The sequence below is a fragment of the Drosophila albomicans genome, chromosome 3 (assembly GCF_009650485.2).
Source record: "Drosophila albomicans strain 15112-1751.03 chromosome 3, ASM965048v2, whole genome shotgun sequence".
NCBI classification, from domain to species: domain Eukaryota; kingdom Metazoa; phylum Arthropoda; class Insecta; order Diptera; family Drosophilidae; genus Drosophila; species Drosophila albomicans.
Window position 1 is genome coordinate 14,825,300 of NC_047629.2, and position 15,227 is coordinate 14,840,526.

The window sequence follows — 15,227 nt, forward strand, 5'->3', positions numbered from 1 at the left end:
AGATTGTCACGCACCAAGCCCAGAGAGAAAATACGAAATAAATAATGAATGAATGGCATTGTAGAAGTGTACTGTATGTATAAAACTTAAATTTCAATCGGAAGGTCGGTGGCAGCTTTAAATTAATTTAAGCGAACGAAACATTTTTGTTAGCTTGCGTACGTAAGATGCTTAAAATTCAATACACGCGCTTCCTGACAGCAGTCCTTTATACACTTGATAACACTTCGGCAACCTTTGCCCCGCTGTCATACGTACGATGTGTGTGGGTGTCTGAAGATGAGAGCTCTTTAACAAAAACTGTCAGCCGGCTGGGAATTTTAATTTGAAAGGCAAACAACAAACATCAGATGAGGCGGCACAGCAAACATCGACAGGAAAATGCTGTAAAAACATTTAAATTAACGTCTCCTTCAGAGCTGTTGACATTGTGCGTACATGTGGGTTGGTTGCCTGGTTGGAAAAGGCATTCATAAAATGTGCCCATAAATGGCAAAAGGGTCACACAACACACTCACACACACGCACATACACAGCGGCGCACAGTATGTCCATAAAGATAAAGACCATAACGTGGCCATAAAACGAAAGAGTCTTCAAGTGTATGTTTTGCTCCTTTCAGTCGCTACTGTTGCTGATGATGGCCTGATACTTACCGAAAAGCGGACGGTGAGCCAACTGAAAAAAATATTAGAAGCTGTACACACACGCTGTGCATACTGTGCGTATACGTAATTTTGTTGTCAATCCCATTTGATTGTTTGTCAGCTGCAGTTGTTGGCCAGCCAATTGTTCACTGTGCACCTTGTTGTTCTCTCTTTACACATTCATAATAAACCTTTATTCATAATATATATATATCGTTAAATAACAATTTTCCATCTCTCGTACATTTAATGCATGTCAAAATGTTTTATTTATAATTATCGGTAATATATATTTAGTTCTCAACTAAATGCGTGGAACAAGGATTTATAGAGATGGCTGTGTGATAAAAATATTAAACTATTTATAAAATTGAATAAAATTACAGTTCTTTAAATTATATTTCATTTATTCAACACGCAGCCATCTCTACAGAGCTAATTCGTAATTTAGCTGTAAATAATTGTATTTTCTGTTTGTTGTTTCCACAGTTTTCTTTGAATTTTTGCCATTTTTTATAAGTAACTACATATTTAACTAAGCTCTGGAAGTGCGAGCATTTCTGTTGTTTGCTTTTGCTTTTGTTTTAGTTGAAGTTTTTATGAAATTTTTATTTTGGCAGAGATATGTTTAATTTACAATTTTAGAGCTAAGAGTAATAATATTAGTACTTAGGTATTATCATTTAATTGTATTAATTATTTACCTATACAAATGTAGTATTTTATGCTTAGACTTAAGACCATTTTCAATAGCGGCACTTAAGACTGCAAACTTACGAGTTAATTAATTAATTACATGAAAGCAGCTCTTTAAGTTTGCTGGCGGTTTCAATTAGTTGCTTTAGTTAATTATAGCTCTTTCTCTATCTATCTATCATCGCTCCCTCTCTTTGTCTCTATCTCTTTCTAGTTAATAAAACACATGAATTACAGCAAAATGGCAACGTTTGCTTTGTTTATTTGTGTGCGGGTGTGTGTGTGTGTGTGTGTTTACGTGTGCGTGTGTACGCTGCTTTGTTTATGTTTGTGTTTGCCAAGTGCAAAATATTCACAACATGGGGCTCATTATAGTTGCAAATGATTTCGCTTGTTTTTGGCTTTCGATTTAGCAATGCAAATCACAAATCGACGAAACGGCTTTTCGATTTCGCTGTAATCAGGCGTTTTAATCGCCTCGCTGAACTTATTGTTGCCTTTTTGTTTTCTCTTTTCTGTTTTTGTTTAATACAATAATACAAATACATTTTGTTGATAAAGTCTTTTGTTATTTTGACGAGTCACTTCGCATAACATTAAACAAATCCGTATCATTATCTATGTATACATATATATCTTTATCGCTAACATTTTAACACTTTTATCTTTATCGATCTATACAGAAACCTCCTTCGTGTACTTCGAGCGATCGTTCAGATCGAGCACCAACTTATCGGGTCGCTTGGCACGCCCCGCCCCGCCCCCGCTGCTACTTGCTGTCTTATCCGTTTGGCTAGTGGAATTATTCGATGTGTTGGACACATTGCCCAGCGACACAGCCTGTGCCTCAGTACCAGCACCAACATCAGCAGTTGCCGCCGCCGCCTCATCCGTCGCTTGCCTTGCTGTGCTCTGCGTATAGAGCGCTAAGTCATCTGTGGAGCGTGCCACTTTTGCTGCAGCAGTAGTGGCATCTGTGTGCTCTTGCAACAGCTCGCTACTTCTCGCCTGGCTGGGCAGCGACTGTGTCGCGGTCTGAGTGCAACTGCCGCTGCGTCGACGGCCAACTGTGGTCGCCACATCGGTTGGCTTGCTGTCGCTAAGCTTATACTTACTTCTACAATTATCACAAATTTGATACGAAATGCTGACCTCGGCCTCCAGTAAATTGCGTGCACCGCGTTTACAGCTCGCCGGTGGCGTATTTGTGGCAGCCGTGCGTACTGTGGGGCGTCGCTGACGCTGCTGCTGCGGCGTCTGGTCCAGATCCTCTGACTGCGAGCACATGCAGTCAAGCTTGATGTTCGCAAAACTCAAGCTGCCCTCCTGCTGGGGCGAGCCCAGCTGCTCGCAGGTGCTGCGCGGCGGACAGCAGTAGTAGTGCTCCTTGGACGCATCAAGGCACCGACTGCAGATGATGTGACCATCGGCGGTGCGACGCAGCAGCTGCTCGCGAAAATCATCGCCGCTCAGCTCTGTGTTGATGGCACGCTCCTCGTAGGCAGTGGTGGGCGTTGGCGTTGCCGATGAGGGCGGCGTCTCCAGCACCATGGTGGGAATGCTGCCACGTGAGGCAGCAGTAACTGAAGCAGCTCGACCATTCGCATTGTTCGCGTTGTTGTTCTGCTGCAGTTGTTGATTGTATTTCTGCATCTCGGCGTTAAGTGCCAGCAATGGCAACGCACTTTGCCGTGTGGCACCTGCACCACCTGCCGCATGCCCCGCGCTGGCTGCATGTGTCGCTGCGGCAGCCACCACCATCATGCCACCGGGTGTCTTAAGGCCATCCAACAGACTCGAAATGGTCATCACAGCGACACCTTTGGGCGGTGCCATCTCCTGTATGCGTTTCAGCTGCATGCTCAGCTGGCGTATCTCTTCGAGTGCTTCTTGGTCGGACAGTTTATTCTCTGCAAAGGAAATGTATGCTTGATGAAGTCGTGAGAGCTGCAGCCCACATCAATTGCAATTGCGCTGTGACTGTGACACCTATACAATGAGCATCATTTACACGCCGTGTCGCGTTGCGTCGCAGCGTCGCGTTTGCGGCGCTTTTTACAGCAACTTTCGAGTTGAAAAGTTGATGGCGCTGCCTGCCAATCTCAGTCCTCGGTCTCAGTCACAACCAAACCCCTTGCAACTTTTACACTAAAAAAGTTGCGTTCATGTCAAAAGTTGGCTGGCATAAGTAATTTGCCCCCAGCTCACTCCCCTGCTGCTTGCTTGGTTGTTCGCTGTTCGCAAAACCCAACAAGGACAATTTAAATGCGTATTCCTGTAGTTGCGGCCAACAGCAGCAACATGAAAATGAAAATGAAAATGGACGCGGTGTTGTGGCTTTTATTTTACTCCCTTTCTCGTTAACTAGAAGGCAGACAACCCACATAACATTCATATATATATGGAGGGAATGGGGTCTGCACGATGATAAATGGCTGTTCAATTCAACTGAAAGCCTGTCAGTGTGATTTAAGTGAGTCCACTCAACGCCACTTGACGCGACTTTCAAATAAAAAACCAGCAACTTTTTATGGTTCTTCTTGTTGTTGCTGTTGCTGCTGTTTGGCAGCGCTGGATTTAGATTTATGGCTGTGAAATTAAGCGAGCGCAGCAGTAGCAGCACCCGCCACAGAATTGAATTTATTATGTGCGCCCCTGTAAGTATGCTACACATTTGCAACAAGCCAAAAGCGAAACAATTAAAAGGAAGCCATGAAATTTTCGATACCCTTGGAAACACATAAAATATAATTTACACAAAAACATAAATTTAATCAAGTGAGCAAACAATTTGCGGGCTGAAAATTTGTATGAATTTATGTTGATGAAATATTAAGTATACGCAGCGCAGCACACAAAACTACTTATACCTCATTATCAAATGCTTGCAGGGTATAACAAGAATATTTAAAATTCACCGCACAAATACAAATGCACATGAATATACGAGTAATCTAACAACTTCGTCTCCAGTGGTGAGTGTGTGGTAGAGTGTGTATTTGCTGCTGCTGCTGCGTTGTTATTGTTTAATTTAAATATGCAAATTGAAGGAAGACCGCTTAAAAAACGCACGCAGCGCACCACAATGAATGAGCTGCCCTCTCAACCACACACTCACACACCCCCACAGAAAGATTTGAAAATTTAACGCACAATTTAGGCAACCGCAAAGCCGTCTTGCCCTTGCGCACACAGACAGTCGACAGTCAGCGGCAGACAAAGCGTCAAAATAGAAATACGAGCAATAAAAAATTAAATAAAAAAAAATACATAGAAAAACAGCGCGCCAATGAGAAAAAGGTCGCTCGCTTGTTCGCTCATAAAGCATTAAAACATAAAGCGTCGCAGCTTTCGGTGATAAAGTCAAATTAAAATGCCGCCAACGATATCGCGTATACGCCGGGTACTTCCTATTAACTCACACCTCCGTTGTGATGGCAGCCATCTCTTTTTTAGCAGCAAGCAAGCAAAAGTGTTGCCTATGTCAAATGCTGTCGGTCCGTGCGACACGTGTTTTGCAGCAACTGCAAAAAGTTATTAGGAAAAACTTCTGTTTCTATCAAAATTTCGACAAGTCCGCATAAAGTCCGTGATTTGCTCTGCTCTGGCATCCAAGCAGTTATGGTTTGCGCAGTTCCTATCAAAAGGAGTTGCTTCTGGGAATAAATCCTCAACAAATTTCTTGTTGGTTCACTGCCTACGTTTTGAGATAACCAAATAAACATCTACGACTACGAATACGAGTGAATGTGGCTGGAGGTCTTCTCGGAAGTTTTCGCTTCGCTAATGTTGCCAGCGAGATACACATACATAGAAAACACGCACATTCTCCCACTCACACACATATACACTCACGCTTAGATTCCAACTCAGTCTCAGCTTGGCGAACATTCATAGGTTAACCGCATCAAGCATGGACGTCAAGGGGGAACACACATAAATCAAAGCTGGGGTTGACACAAGATATCCACGACCAGAGTCAAGTGTAGAGTCGAGTCGAGTCCTGTCGAGTCGAGTATATATACAATTCGTATGTAGGGACTAGACAACGATGTCAGCGATAAGCTGACGCCACCACTTCGAGTCGCTGGCAGTTTATTTTTTAATTTGGCAAATAAAGTGCCATAAATAAAAGTCAAAATGCCGCAGCCAAAACAGATGACTTAATCAGCATCCTTGGACGCTTGCTACGTTGTCCTGCATAAATTGTCTCTCTGTCCACAGGCGCGTTGTACATCATGCATCATTTGTCAAACGTTCTGTTGGCAGCAACTGTTGCCTGTCTGCGATTCAAATGATGCGAATGTTTGTTCGCTCGTTTGTCATAAGCGGCGACGATATGCAGTCGATATTAGGGATATAATGATGCAATTAGTTACCTGCCGAGGTGGTGCCAGCTGCAGGCGCCGTCGATGTTGTCACCGAACTGGGATGGGCAAAGGTGCGCACCTGCGGGCGAAAATTGAATTTGGCTCCCGATGCCTTTGCCCCCAGGCCAATGTTCTCCTGATGCGACTTCCCACTACGCAGCACAATATAAACCTGCGAATAACGAAGACAACAACTTAGATATTTTACAAAGTCTGCGAAGTTAAAAGCATTTATATATCGTACACACCTTGCTGCCAAAGATAAGGGCGAGAAGCAGCGTCACCGTCAGCTGTGTGTGGCAGAAGAATATGATGTAGAGCAGATCTGGATTGGCTGGCGACTGCAGAAAGAGCCTGGCAACAACAGAAGAAGAATGAACAAAGTACAGACACATATTCAAAAAGAGAGAGCGAATCTTAGGCACTTACATGGACACGTTAAGGAAACAGGTGAGCAGGAACTCATTGTAGATGGCCATTGATATGAAGCGGCTCTCGTTGAACTCGGAGGGCGCCTTTCTCACCATAATGCAGAGTCGTACGCCCCAAGCCAAGAATAATACCTCCACTGTGCATGCGGTTGAATCAGTTGAGCAGATAAAGTGTAGAAGGAGAAGGAGAATGGAGAATGGAGAAAGAGCAGAACATTTTTGGCTGGTAAGTTGGATCCTTTGTGCATTTGTTTGGTTTTTGAACTTTGGTTTTTGGTTTGAATTTTAATTAAAAACTTCAGCACTTGACGTGTGCGCTTGGCCCAATTGAATTGCCAATGCCTGCGAGCATTATAATTATGTATTATGTATTATTTCGGGTAATATTACTACATCAGCACATGCAATTAAAATGAAGGGGAGCGCAAAAATTATATACTGCACACAGCACAGCACGAGTGCAAGTCAAATACGTATAAATTTCCATATGAACAAAACAAAAAACCTGCTGGAGTTCAAATAAAAAGAACGTTGAATATTTCACAGCGCACAAAAACAAAAAGAGTGAGTAAAATAAAATAGTTTTGTAAATTCATATTAATGCATTTGCGCTGCAGCGCAAATGAAGTTATTTAGAGAATGCTTCTGCAAATATATATCCCAGTTAAAGTTTTTTAATAAAGTCAACAGCTGACAATACGCATACATATGCACAGCTCTCACATCTGTGTGTTGTGTTGTGTCTGTGTCACGTTTTGTGATAGCTACTCTTTTTCAACTGTTTCTCTCCCTCTCGCGTCCATGCGTTGACAGGTTCTTGCAACGAACAAATATTGGGTGCAGCATACGAATTGTCAACAGCAAACAAATGCTAGTGCTTAACTTTACTAATTTAATAAGACAACAGAGAGAAAAAATCAAGATTGAAAAGTAGTTTGCAAATCTTAATTTAAAATTTTATCGATTTTAAACAAAAAACAATCTTGAAATGAGATTTTTGGTGTAAACAAATTTAATATCAAGATTTTTAAGCTATACTTGCATTTTAAAATTAATAAGATATTATTATAAGATTTAAGTCTTGCTTCAAGAATGTTCTATTTGAGATTTAGAAGTAGATTGCCACTTTTCATTTAAGATTCTTTTGACAAAATATTAAAATAAGATTTCTGGCTTAACAATCTTAAACAAACAAAATTTTTTTTTCAAGCATTTGAGATTTAAAAATCTTCTTTTAAGATCGAAAAGATCTAAAGTTCAAGAATTTTTGTCTTGTTTCCTATAATGTTGGATTCCTCTAAATTTTAGACGGTTTGAGCTTGATTGAAGATTTTGTCTTCTTCGGTAAATTTTTAGATTTTTCCATGCTTGAAACAAGATTATAATCTTGAATTTCAAGACTGAGCAATCAAGACTTTTTGTAGAATTTTGAATTTGATTAAAGAATAAACTTTCTTTGTCCAATTTTGACATTCTGTAATCTTGTTTCAACACTTTATTTTTAATTTTAGCATGTTTTTCTTTTCTGTGTAGCTGGAAAACACTTGCAGTTTTTTCAACTGCAATAAATTTTGAGATAAAGCGAATCGGTCTGCTTACTTAAAAATCAACTAAGTAATATTTTTATCCATCAGTTTAATAATAGAACAATAGTACTTGGAAATGGCCGCTGAAACTGACGAGCAAAGCGCATTAATGGAACAATTTGGTGAATAGCGCAAAAATGTTGTACGATACATGGATGGCTTGCAATTTGCAAATAAGCTTCAGAAAGTCACTGAATGCCATTCACTGTGCTCCGAGAGCTGCGCACACACACAAAAAAAAGTGGCATTTAGCTGCTGCACAGCACATATGGTCGCATGGAGTACGCCTGTGGCCTTCTGACTGGATTTGAGTTTAAGCCAAGAGGACATCCGTTGCCTGCTGTCCTTTTGTCCTGTCCACGGGCCTGTTGCGTGTTGCCCGTGGCGACATTGCGATTCCAATATTTTTGCGCTTTATTTTTTGTTTTTTTTTCGTACATTCAGTTCGCCCACACATACACGGTGCGTATACATAACGTGGCAAGGAATATATATGGACTGCAGTTATTTTTTACTACATCGCTTTGCAGTATGCATTTGAGTTGCTTGCTTTTGAGTGGCTTCAAGACCAATCAAGTGGAGCTCTATATATGCGTATGCGTGTCCTATCAAATTATTTCACATCTTTCATTCTCTCTTCATCTCTCTTTGCTCTTTACTTACTCGAGGTGAATGTGTAGTCCCACCAATCGGTTTTGCATAGAAACGCTTTGAGATCATCGGCGGTGCGTCCAACAACGACATCCGGTGGCGATACCAAGGTCCGCACCAACAAACAAGTACCGATAGCTCCACAGATGATGCCCAAACGCTTGAGCAGAGCCGCATCTGTGATTTTGACAGCTTTTGCCGAGCGCACTCTGAATATCACCGAAATGCTGCACATGATATATGTAGAAGTATATATGTATGTAGAAAACATTGCATAGCGATTGCGAAATCTAATCAAAAGAGAGAGAGGGAGTCGGGAACTTACCGCCAGGTCTTCAGCATGAGTGCACCGTAGGTCAGAGAGAATCCAATTTCGCGCAGCCAAATGCGAGCGGTGCATGTATACAGATTTGGATTCGGATACATCACAATGTTCTGCAAGTGTGTGTGTGTGTGTGTGAGTGGAATGACAAGAGAAAAATGCAAATAATTTTGTGTTGAAAACGTTGTCCGGTCACTTAGAATTGCAAATTAGTCGAGCATCTTTCGCTGACAGACACAAACATTGCGACACGACAATCGCCCACAATTTCGACCAAGTTTATGCGAATATTTTAAACAGCGTGTTTTAAGTAGTATTTTCTTTATATTGTACTCGAAGTATGAGTATTTGCCTAGGTCTCAAATATTAATAAATCAAGACAGCAGCAGTAACAATAGCTTCGGCTTTGGCTCATTCACCCTGCCACATTGTGAGCACACATATTAAAAAACCATAAAGAGGGCCAAAAATTGCTGTTGCCATAAAATACTTCTCTCTACTTGGCCCACACAGCACATCTCTCAAGTCGAGTTGAGTGTATCTTTTTTGGTCCTCAGCTGAGCTCAATCATTGTGTGTTGCCAAGTGGCAAGCTTGACGCTTCAGATAAGTGCCACAATATATCTTTTTCTCTTGTATTGTCTGCCAAAGAGTGTGTGTGTGTATGTGTGTGCGATGAACTTTCGTTTAAAGTTCTTTATTTGGCCAGTTTGCCATTATTTTTCGTCACGAACCATAAATCAATCAAATTAAATTGCGTAGAAATCGATTTGAATTGAGTTTGGTCATTTTTGCCATATAGTCTATGGCAGGAGGAATCTATTTTCATTTTGTCGGCTCCGAATTTTGTGGTTTCCTCTCAGCCTGCTCCGTTGGCTATGCAAATTGTGTTATATGATTGACACAAAGTCTGATCTAAGGCTTAAAACGAATCCATTTTGTCCCAAATAAATATGCCTACCTCTAAATGACAGACTGTTCACACACACACAAAAAATAAATAACGGCTAGACGTGACTTTTGAAAATAAAAATATTGTTATTGTCAGGCATTGTTGAAAACTATTTGACTCCGGAAGTGGAGGCTCAATGTGCTTCCTGCCATAGATATGGCATTGAAATTTAATAAATCAAAGAACAATTTGGAGCATTTTCGACCATTTTGAGTAAAGCCTGTTAAGCTGTAATCCTGTTGCGAAAAGCCCGCTGCTTTGCATAAAGCTTAAGGAAGCGAAAGGATGAATGATTAGCTTACCGTGCAGTAGATGAAGAACGCCCCAAGTGCAATGACCCGCAGCAAAGCTGGGCTGGCGGCACGAACAACCTGCAAATGTCAAAATATGTATATGAGAATGGGATATATTTCCGGCCTAAACTAGATTCATGTTTTAGGAAAAGTGTTGTGCACGTGGCGTGGCTTAGTTGAAATTAAAATTAAAATTGTCTCATCTGCACAATTGCGCAGAGAGTAGAGAACAAAGTGGAAGAGGTCCAGGGAGAGAAAGAGAGAGAGCGTCACACTTGGCGACTCTTTAGTGCCATTTAATTAGTTTGGAACGCAAAGACGAGTTGAGAGATGAGAATGAAACTCGACATGCTTGTCGACGTCCGCATCGACCTCGACTCTCGGTTGTAGAGACGTAGACACAAATGCGACAGAATCGCATTAGAAATGAAAACAGTTTAGTTGGTTGACTGCGCTGATTCGTTCGAGGATAAAGCAGCAGTTGGCAGGGGAAAGTCCCCCATGGGAAATGGAATAATTCACAATGCTTACATATATATATATATATATGTATATGTATATAGTAAAACGTAACATAGGAGTTGCGCATCCATGATTCACGAATGCACTCGCATGGCAACGGAAAAGTTCAAAACGGTTTAAAACTATACGCCAGAGACACTTGGTCTATAGACTAACTTAATGAGTGCACAAGTGAGAGAGTCAGAGAACTCGGATTGGACAAAATGCAGTTAAGTTCATATCGATGCACTTTAAGAAAAAAAGGCGGATGAAAGTACTGAATTCTAGAATTTTTTGGAATTTCCATCTTTAAATACATTATTTCAAACCAACACAATCGTAGATTAAAAAATAAAAATAAAATTCTGAATTGGAAAATTTATAAAAATATTATTGGGTAAAAATATGATATTTAATTTTTTTTTCTTTTTTTAATAAACTATGTTGAATTAAGAACTAATCTTGAAAAACGATATTTGATACAAAACAATAATCTTTCAATAGGAAATTCAATTAAAAATGTTACAATCTACTTGAATATTATCTTTAGAATCATTTCTTGAAATATAAACTAATCCTAAAATACGATACTCGGTTTCAAAACAAGAATCTCAAAATTGAAATTTAAATTCTGATTAGTAAAACTTACTAAAATATTTTTGGAAAGATTTTTTATATTTAATAAAAATGTTAAATTAATTAATAAATTTCTTTTAAAAAGTAATCTTTTAAATACAATATTCGATTCCAAAACAATAATTTTAAAATAGAAAATTCAATGCTAATTAAGAAAATTGCCTAGAATATTATTGAAAAGAAAATTGTTTTACGAATTAAAATATAGAAATGCGATTTTAACATAAGGATATCAAAAAGTAAATTTAATTCTGAGTGGGAAAAATTACTGGAATAATATTTTTGCATCCAAGAATAAGGCATTATTGATAAATCGTGATTGTTCTTCATTTCATATCATTTTTTGTGTCTCAGTTTTGTTTTCTTTTATGCAAAAAGAATTATCTTGAATAAAGAATTTAAATGAATAGACTTGTTCTTAAAATTAATAAAGGTTATGGTTTATGGTTTCCATATATAATATATACAGTTTGGCAATGATTAGAGAATCTAAAGCTTTTTTCTCTATGTGTAAAGCTAACAGGAAGTTCGTGGAAAACTGTGTGAATGTTTGCACTTCCGTTTATACGCGACTATATCCGCTGGCGTTGTGGACTTTGACTGTGGCGATTGTGAAACTGGTGATGGAGGCAGTACGCAGCACGTAGAAAATTAACTTGAAACTAACAATGCTAAGCAGCTTAGCATCCCAATGACAGCAGCTTAGGTCGGCCTTGCGCAGGATCTAAGGCATTTGACAGCCAACCAGCCAGCTAGCTAGCTAGGCAGTCAGCACTCTGCTTCCGACCTTTGGCTTGGGGAAATAAAAGTTATGTTGCCATTTCAAAGAATGGAAAGTGAAAAAGTCTAGGGCACAGTGTCAAGTATATTTTATTTGGTCAGAGAGTGTGTGCTTTGTGTGTGCTGTGGTCACTTACCTTGACTTGTTGATAGCGGAATGTGAACCAAGCAGCTGGGGGCAGCAGGCCAATGACAATGCAGGCCAATGCCAGAATGCTGGTGCGCATGGGCCAATTGAGGGCTGCAATGCACGGCGAGGCATCCTCACAGGAATCACAGCCCTCGGCGCAGGGAAGGCACTCGTACTCGCTGTTGCTGTTGTACGTGGAGTTCTTACCCTGCGAAGACATAGACACACAGCGTTGGACAGACAATATCAACATACATATTTAATGAGAGCTTTTGGTTAAGCGTTGGCAATTATTGAAACCACCTGACACAGCGGTTTCTCGCCGTGATAATGGTAATTTATACCACCGTCGAAAAAAACGAGGAGAAAAGAAGAGCAAACCTACCAGCATCAACTTTTCGTACTCCTCCTCCAGCAGGCTGCCGTTGAAGAACTTGTGTTGCGATACAACATCCGGAAAGTAAAAGCCCTTGCGGCACAGGCATTTGTAGGAGCCACGACGAAAGCCAAGTCCCATAATGGCTTCACACTGTGAGAAGAAAGGTGAGAGAAAGTGAAAGTGAAAGCAATTGACTGCTGATTGCTGTGTGTACATATATATTTTAAGTACCCACCATGGTGGTGCGCTGCTTGCACTTGTCGGTGCCGGCAAAGATGTTCAGCGGTCGCTTTGTGCCCGGCGTATGACGCTGCGGGCACTGGTCGATGTCCACGCGCCGCAAGTCAATATCGATGCCAGATGTGCCTCTGTAAGAGAGCGGATACAGAAGGAGAGCGTTGCAAGGCGTTAAAAATTTATGTTATTAATTTGTCAGTTTAACAATCAACTGGGCGGCACTTAAGCCAAATGGCGCCATTTATAAAATCAATTCAATAAAACGTGCCAGCGGCTGATATTTATGTATCTACAATACTATATGTATGTCAGCTGGGTGTTTGTGTATGTCTGCTTGTTAGTCCAGACAAAACAGAGACCATCTTGTTGTTGTTGCTGCTTGTGTACAGCCAGCGATAACATACAATAAATTCCGCCTTTGATTACTGTGTGAATCGCAGCAGTCGACGACGACGACGACGACGACGACGACGACAGCGTCGGAAATGGAAGGGATAAAGGATAAAGACCATGCGGAAACTAACAAGCGTGTTATGGTTCCGCTTTCACAAATGGAAATGAATGCAAAAAAAAGAGAAAAACAAAACTAGCTAGTAGAAAATTATTTTCTTGTCCTTCCGTTGTCGTTTGGTTGACTTGCCGGACGAATGGACGGCCGCCTTGTCGTTTTACAAAGACATAAAACCATGAAAAGGGTGCACACACAAAGCCGCCAAGCGGCCCCTCATTGACCCACTCTGCCATCTCAGATATTCTATATGATCTGGTCTCTGGAACTGGAAATGGAACTGGCAAGGGCAGCTGGCAAACACCCAATTACACGCATTCCTAAGCAGCTACAGTCGAGTCCCGGCTTTCACCCCGCTCAGGCAGCCGGAACACATGTAGAAATTTTACGCATAATCCAAGGCCCCAAGCACAGTGAGTCACAATTGTATTTCTCGCTATTAAATGTGGGAAAAGAAGGTGCATTTCAAAAAATAATTATATTAAAAATTCAAAGAAATTTAACTTTCTGGCAAAATGAAAATTTTGAAAAAATTTGCTTCATAGATAATTGAAAGTTATTTATTTATATTATTTATCTCTATATCTAGTGTGTTTGTTTGACCTTTTTCTATGCATAATCTAGCTAACTTTTAATCTACGTTTTCTTAAGAAAGTTTCAGCCAATTTGTTCATCAAATTGAAATTGAAAACGTAAAACAAAAGTTGTATCCAGTGTATGTGTGTGTGTGTGTTTTGGGTTCAGCTATAAAACTTCACGCATCTCCAACTGCCAGACTGTCTGACATCAATTGGCAGACCTTTTTTCCTTAATGCACATACATACACACACACACACAGGCACACACATACACGTCCGCAGCGTGTGTGCCGTGCTTATCCGGTCTCGAGTTTCGTCCGCCTGTCAGTTAATATTGACATATCAGTTTGTATTTATTTGATTGTTTCTGACAACTTATTGATTGCAAAGAAAAAAAAAGGGATATCGACTGGGACTGAGCAGGACGTAGCAGGACTACACAATGGCCATATTACATTATAATAATGATTATGTTAATTCTCCTGCAGTTGATCCCAACGCCTTTGTGTCTGTATGTATGCTCTCTTCCTGGGATCCTTTTTCGTATTTGCTTGCCTTTTATTTGTGCTGTGGTTTCATTTTGTCAGCGCCCTTTTCTTGCTGTTGCTGTTGTTGTTGACAGTTTTGAAGATAATTTGTAAACGGATATCGAGAAATAAGCTTATCTCTGTTCCAATGAATTTCGGTGTTGGCTCTCATATTGATTTATTAGTTTGCCGCCTTTAGCACTGACTGACTGCATGTGTTTCTGTCTGTTCAAACCGTTTAATAGTCTTTCGTCGCATTGCTGATGCGGCACAATGTGTTGTGCCTGGTGGCGTATACTTGATGCGCCTTTGATTAAGTGTCGCCCAATGCCTACAAATGAGCTGCCAATTAATCGTTTGTCGTCCTCGTCGTGAGATTTGTCGTCCCCATTTCCATTTCCAATTCCATTTCAATGTTCGCTCGCTGCTGCGCCTGTTGATTTTCAATTTCGTTGTCCGAAAAAGCAAAAGCCACAGCACTCGCGGCCACAGCTTGGAGTTGGGGTCGTCGGATTTTATTGAGCTTTTCTCGCCTCAGGAATGAACTGCAAGCGTTTGAGTCGTGTTTGGCCTTCAGCTGATTAGCATAATTGGTTTTCTTTTCGCTTCTCTAACCCAACACTCTGCGCCATCTAATTAAATGATGGCTAAAGCTGCCTGCCTGCGAGCAGCTGCTTCAAATCTCAAGCAAACTTCAAGGCAAACACACAAACTGCGGGGGAAATATAATTTGCAATTTCTAAACGGGGTTGCAAGTGTTTGGAACTGACTTTAAAGTAAATATTTGTCAAGCCAAAATGCCGGAAAGTGCTACACGCTAGATGCTACACAAAGTGGCAAACATTGAGCTGTGCAACAAATACTTTAACCCAGTCAAGGCACGTGCGCAACTCTCTAGCTAACGGAATACTCCTACGTGCATAGATGGAATGCATTTTCGCAGCACACACACACACATACTTTGATACAGATATTACAGCACGTGCGCGTCATTTAAAAATGG

The 15,227-nt window shown here is 40.6% G+C and overlaps 1 protein-coding gene across 6 annotated transcripts in view; it reads right to left on the reverse strand.

Moving 5' to 3' along the window:
- Positions 1-825: 825 nt before the first annotated feature.
- The window catches only part of LOC117568040 (uncharacterized), a 67,168-nt gene continuing 52,766 nt past the window's right edge, over positions 826-15,227 (reverse strand). For 2 of the 6 annotated variants that reach the window (XM_052004245.1, XM_034248384.2), the window contains exons 5-14: positions 12,609-12,741; positions 12,380-12,523; positions 12,002-12,202; positions 9,957-10,025; positions 8,707-8,816; positions 8,394-8,608; positions 6,143-6,281; positions 5,962-6,067; positions 5,723-5,885; positions 826-3,271 (exon numbers count right to left, since the gene is read on the reverse strand). In XM_052004245.1, the coding sequence (XP_051860205.1) occupies positions 2,019-3,271; positions 5,723-5,885; positions 5,962-6,067; positions 6,143-6,281; positions 8,394-8,608; positions 8,707-8,816; positions 9,957-10,025; positions 12,002-12,202; positions 12,380-12,523; positions 12,609-12,741 (2,533 nt within the window). In that variant the 3' untranslated portion in view covers positions 826-2,018. The other 4 variants (XM_052004246.1, XM_052004249.1, XM_052004248.1 and 1 more) reach the window with 4 other exon arrangements.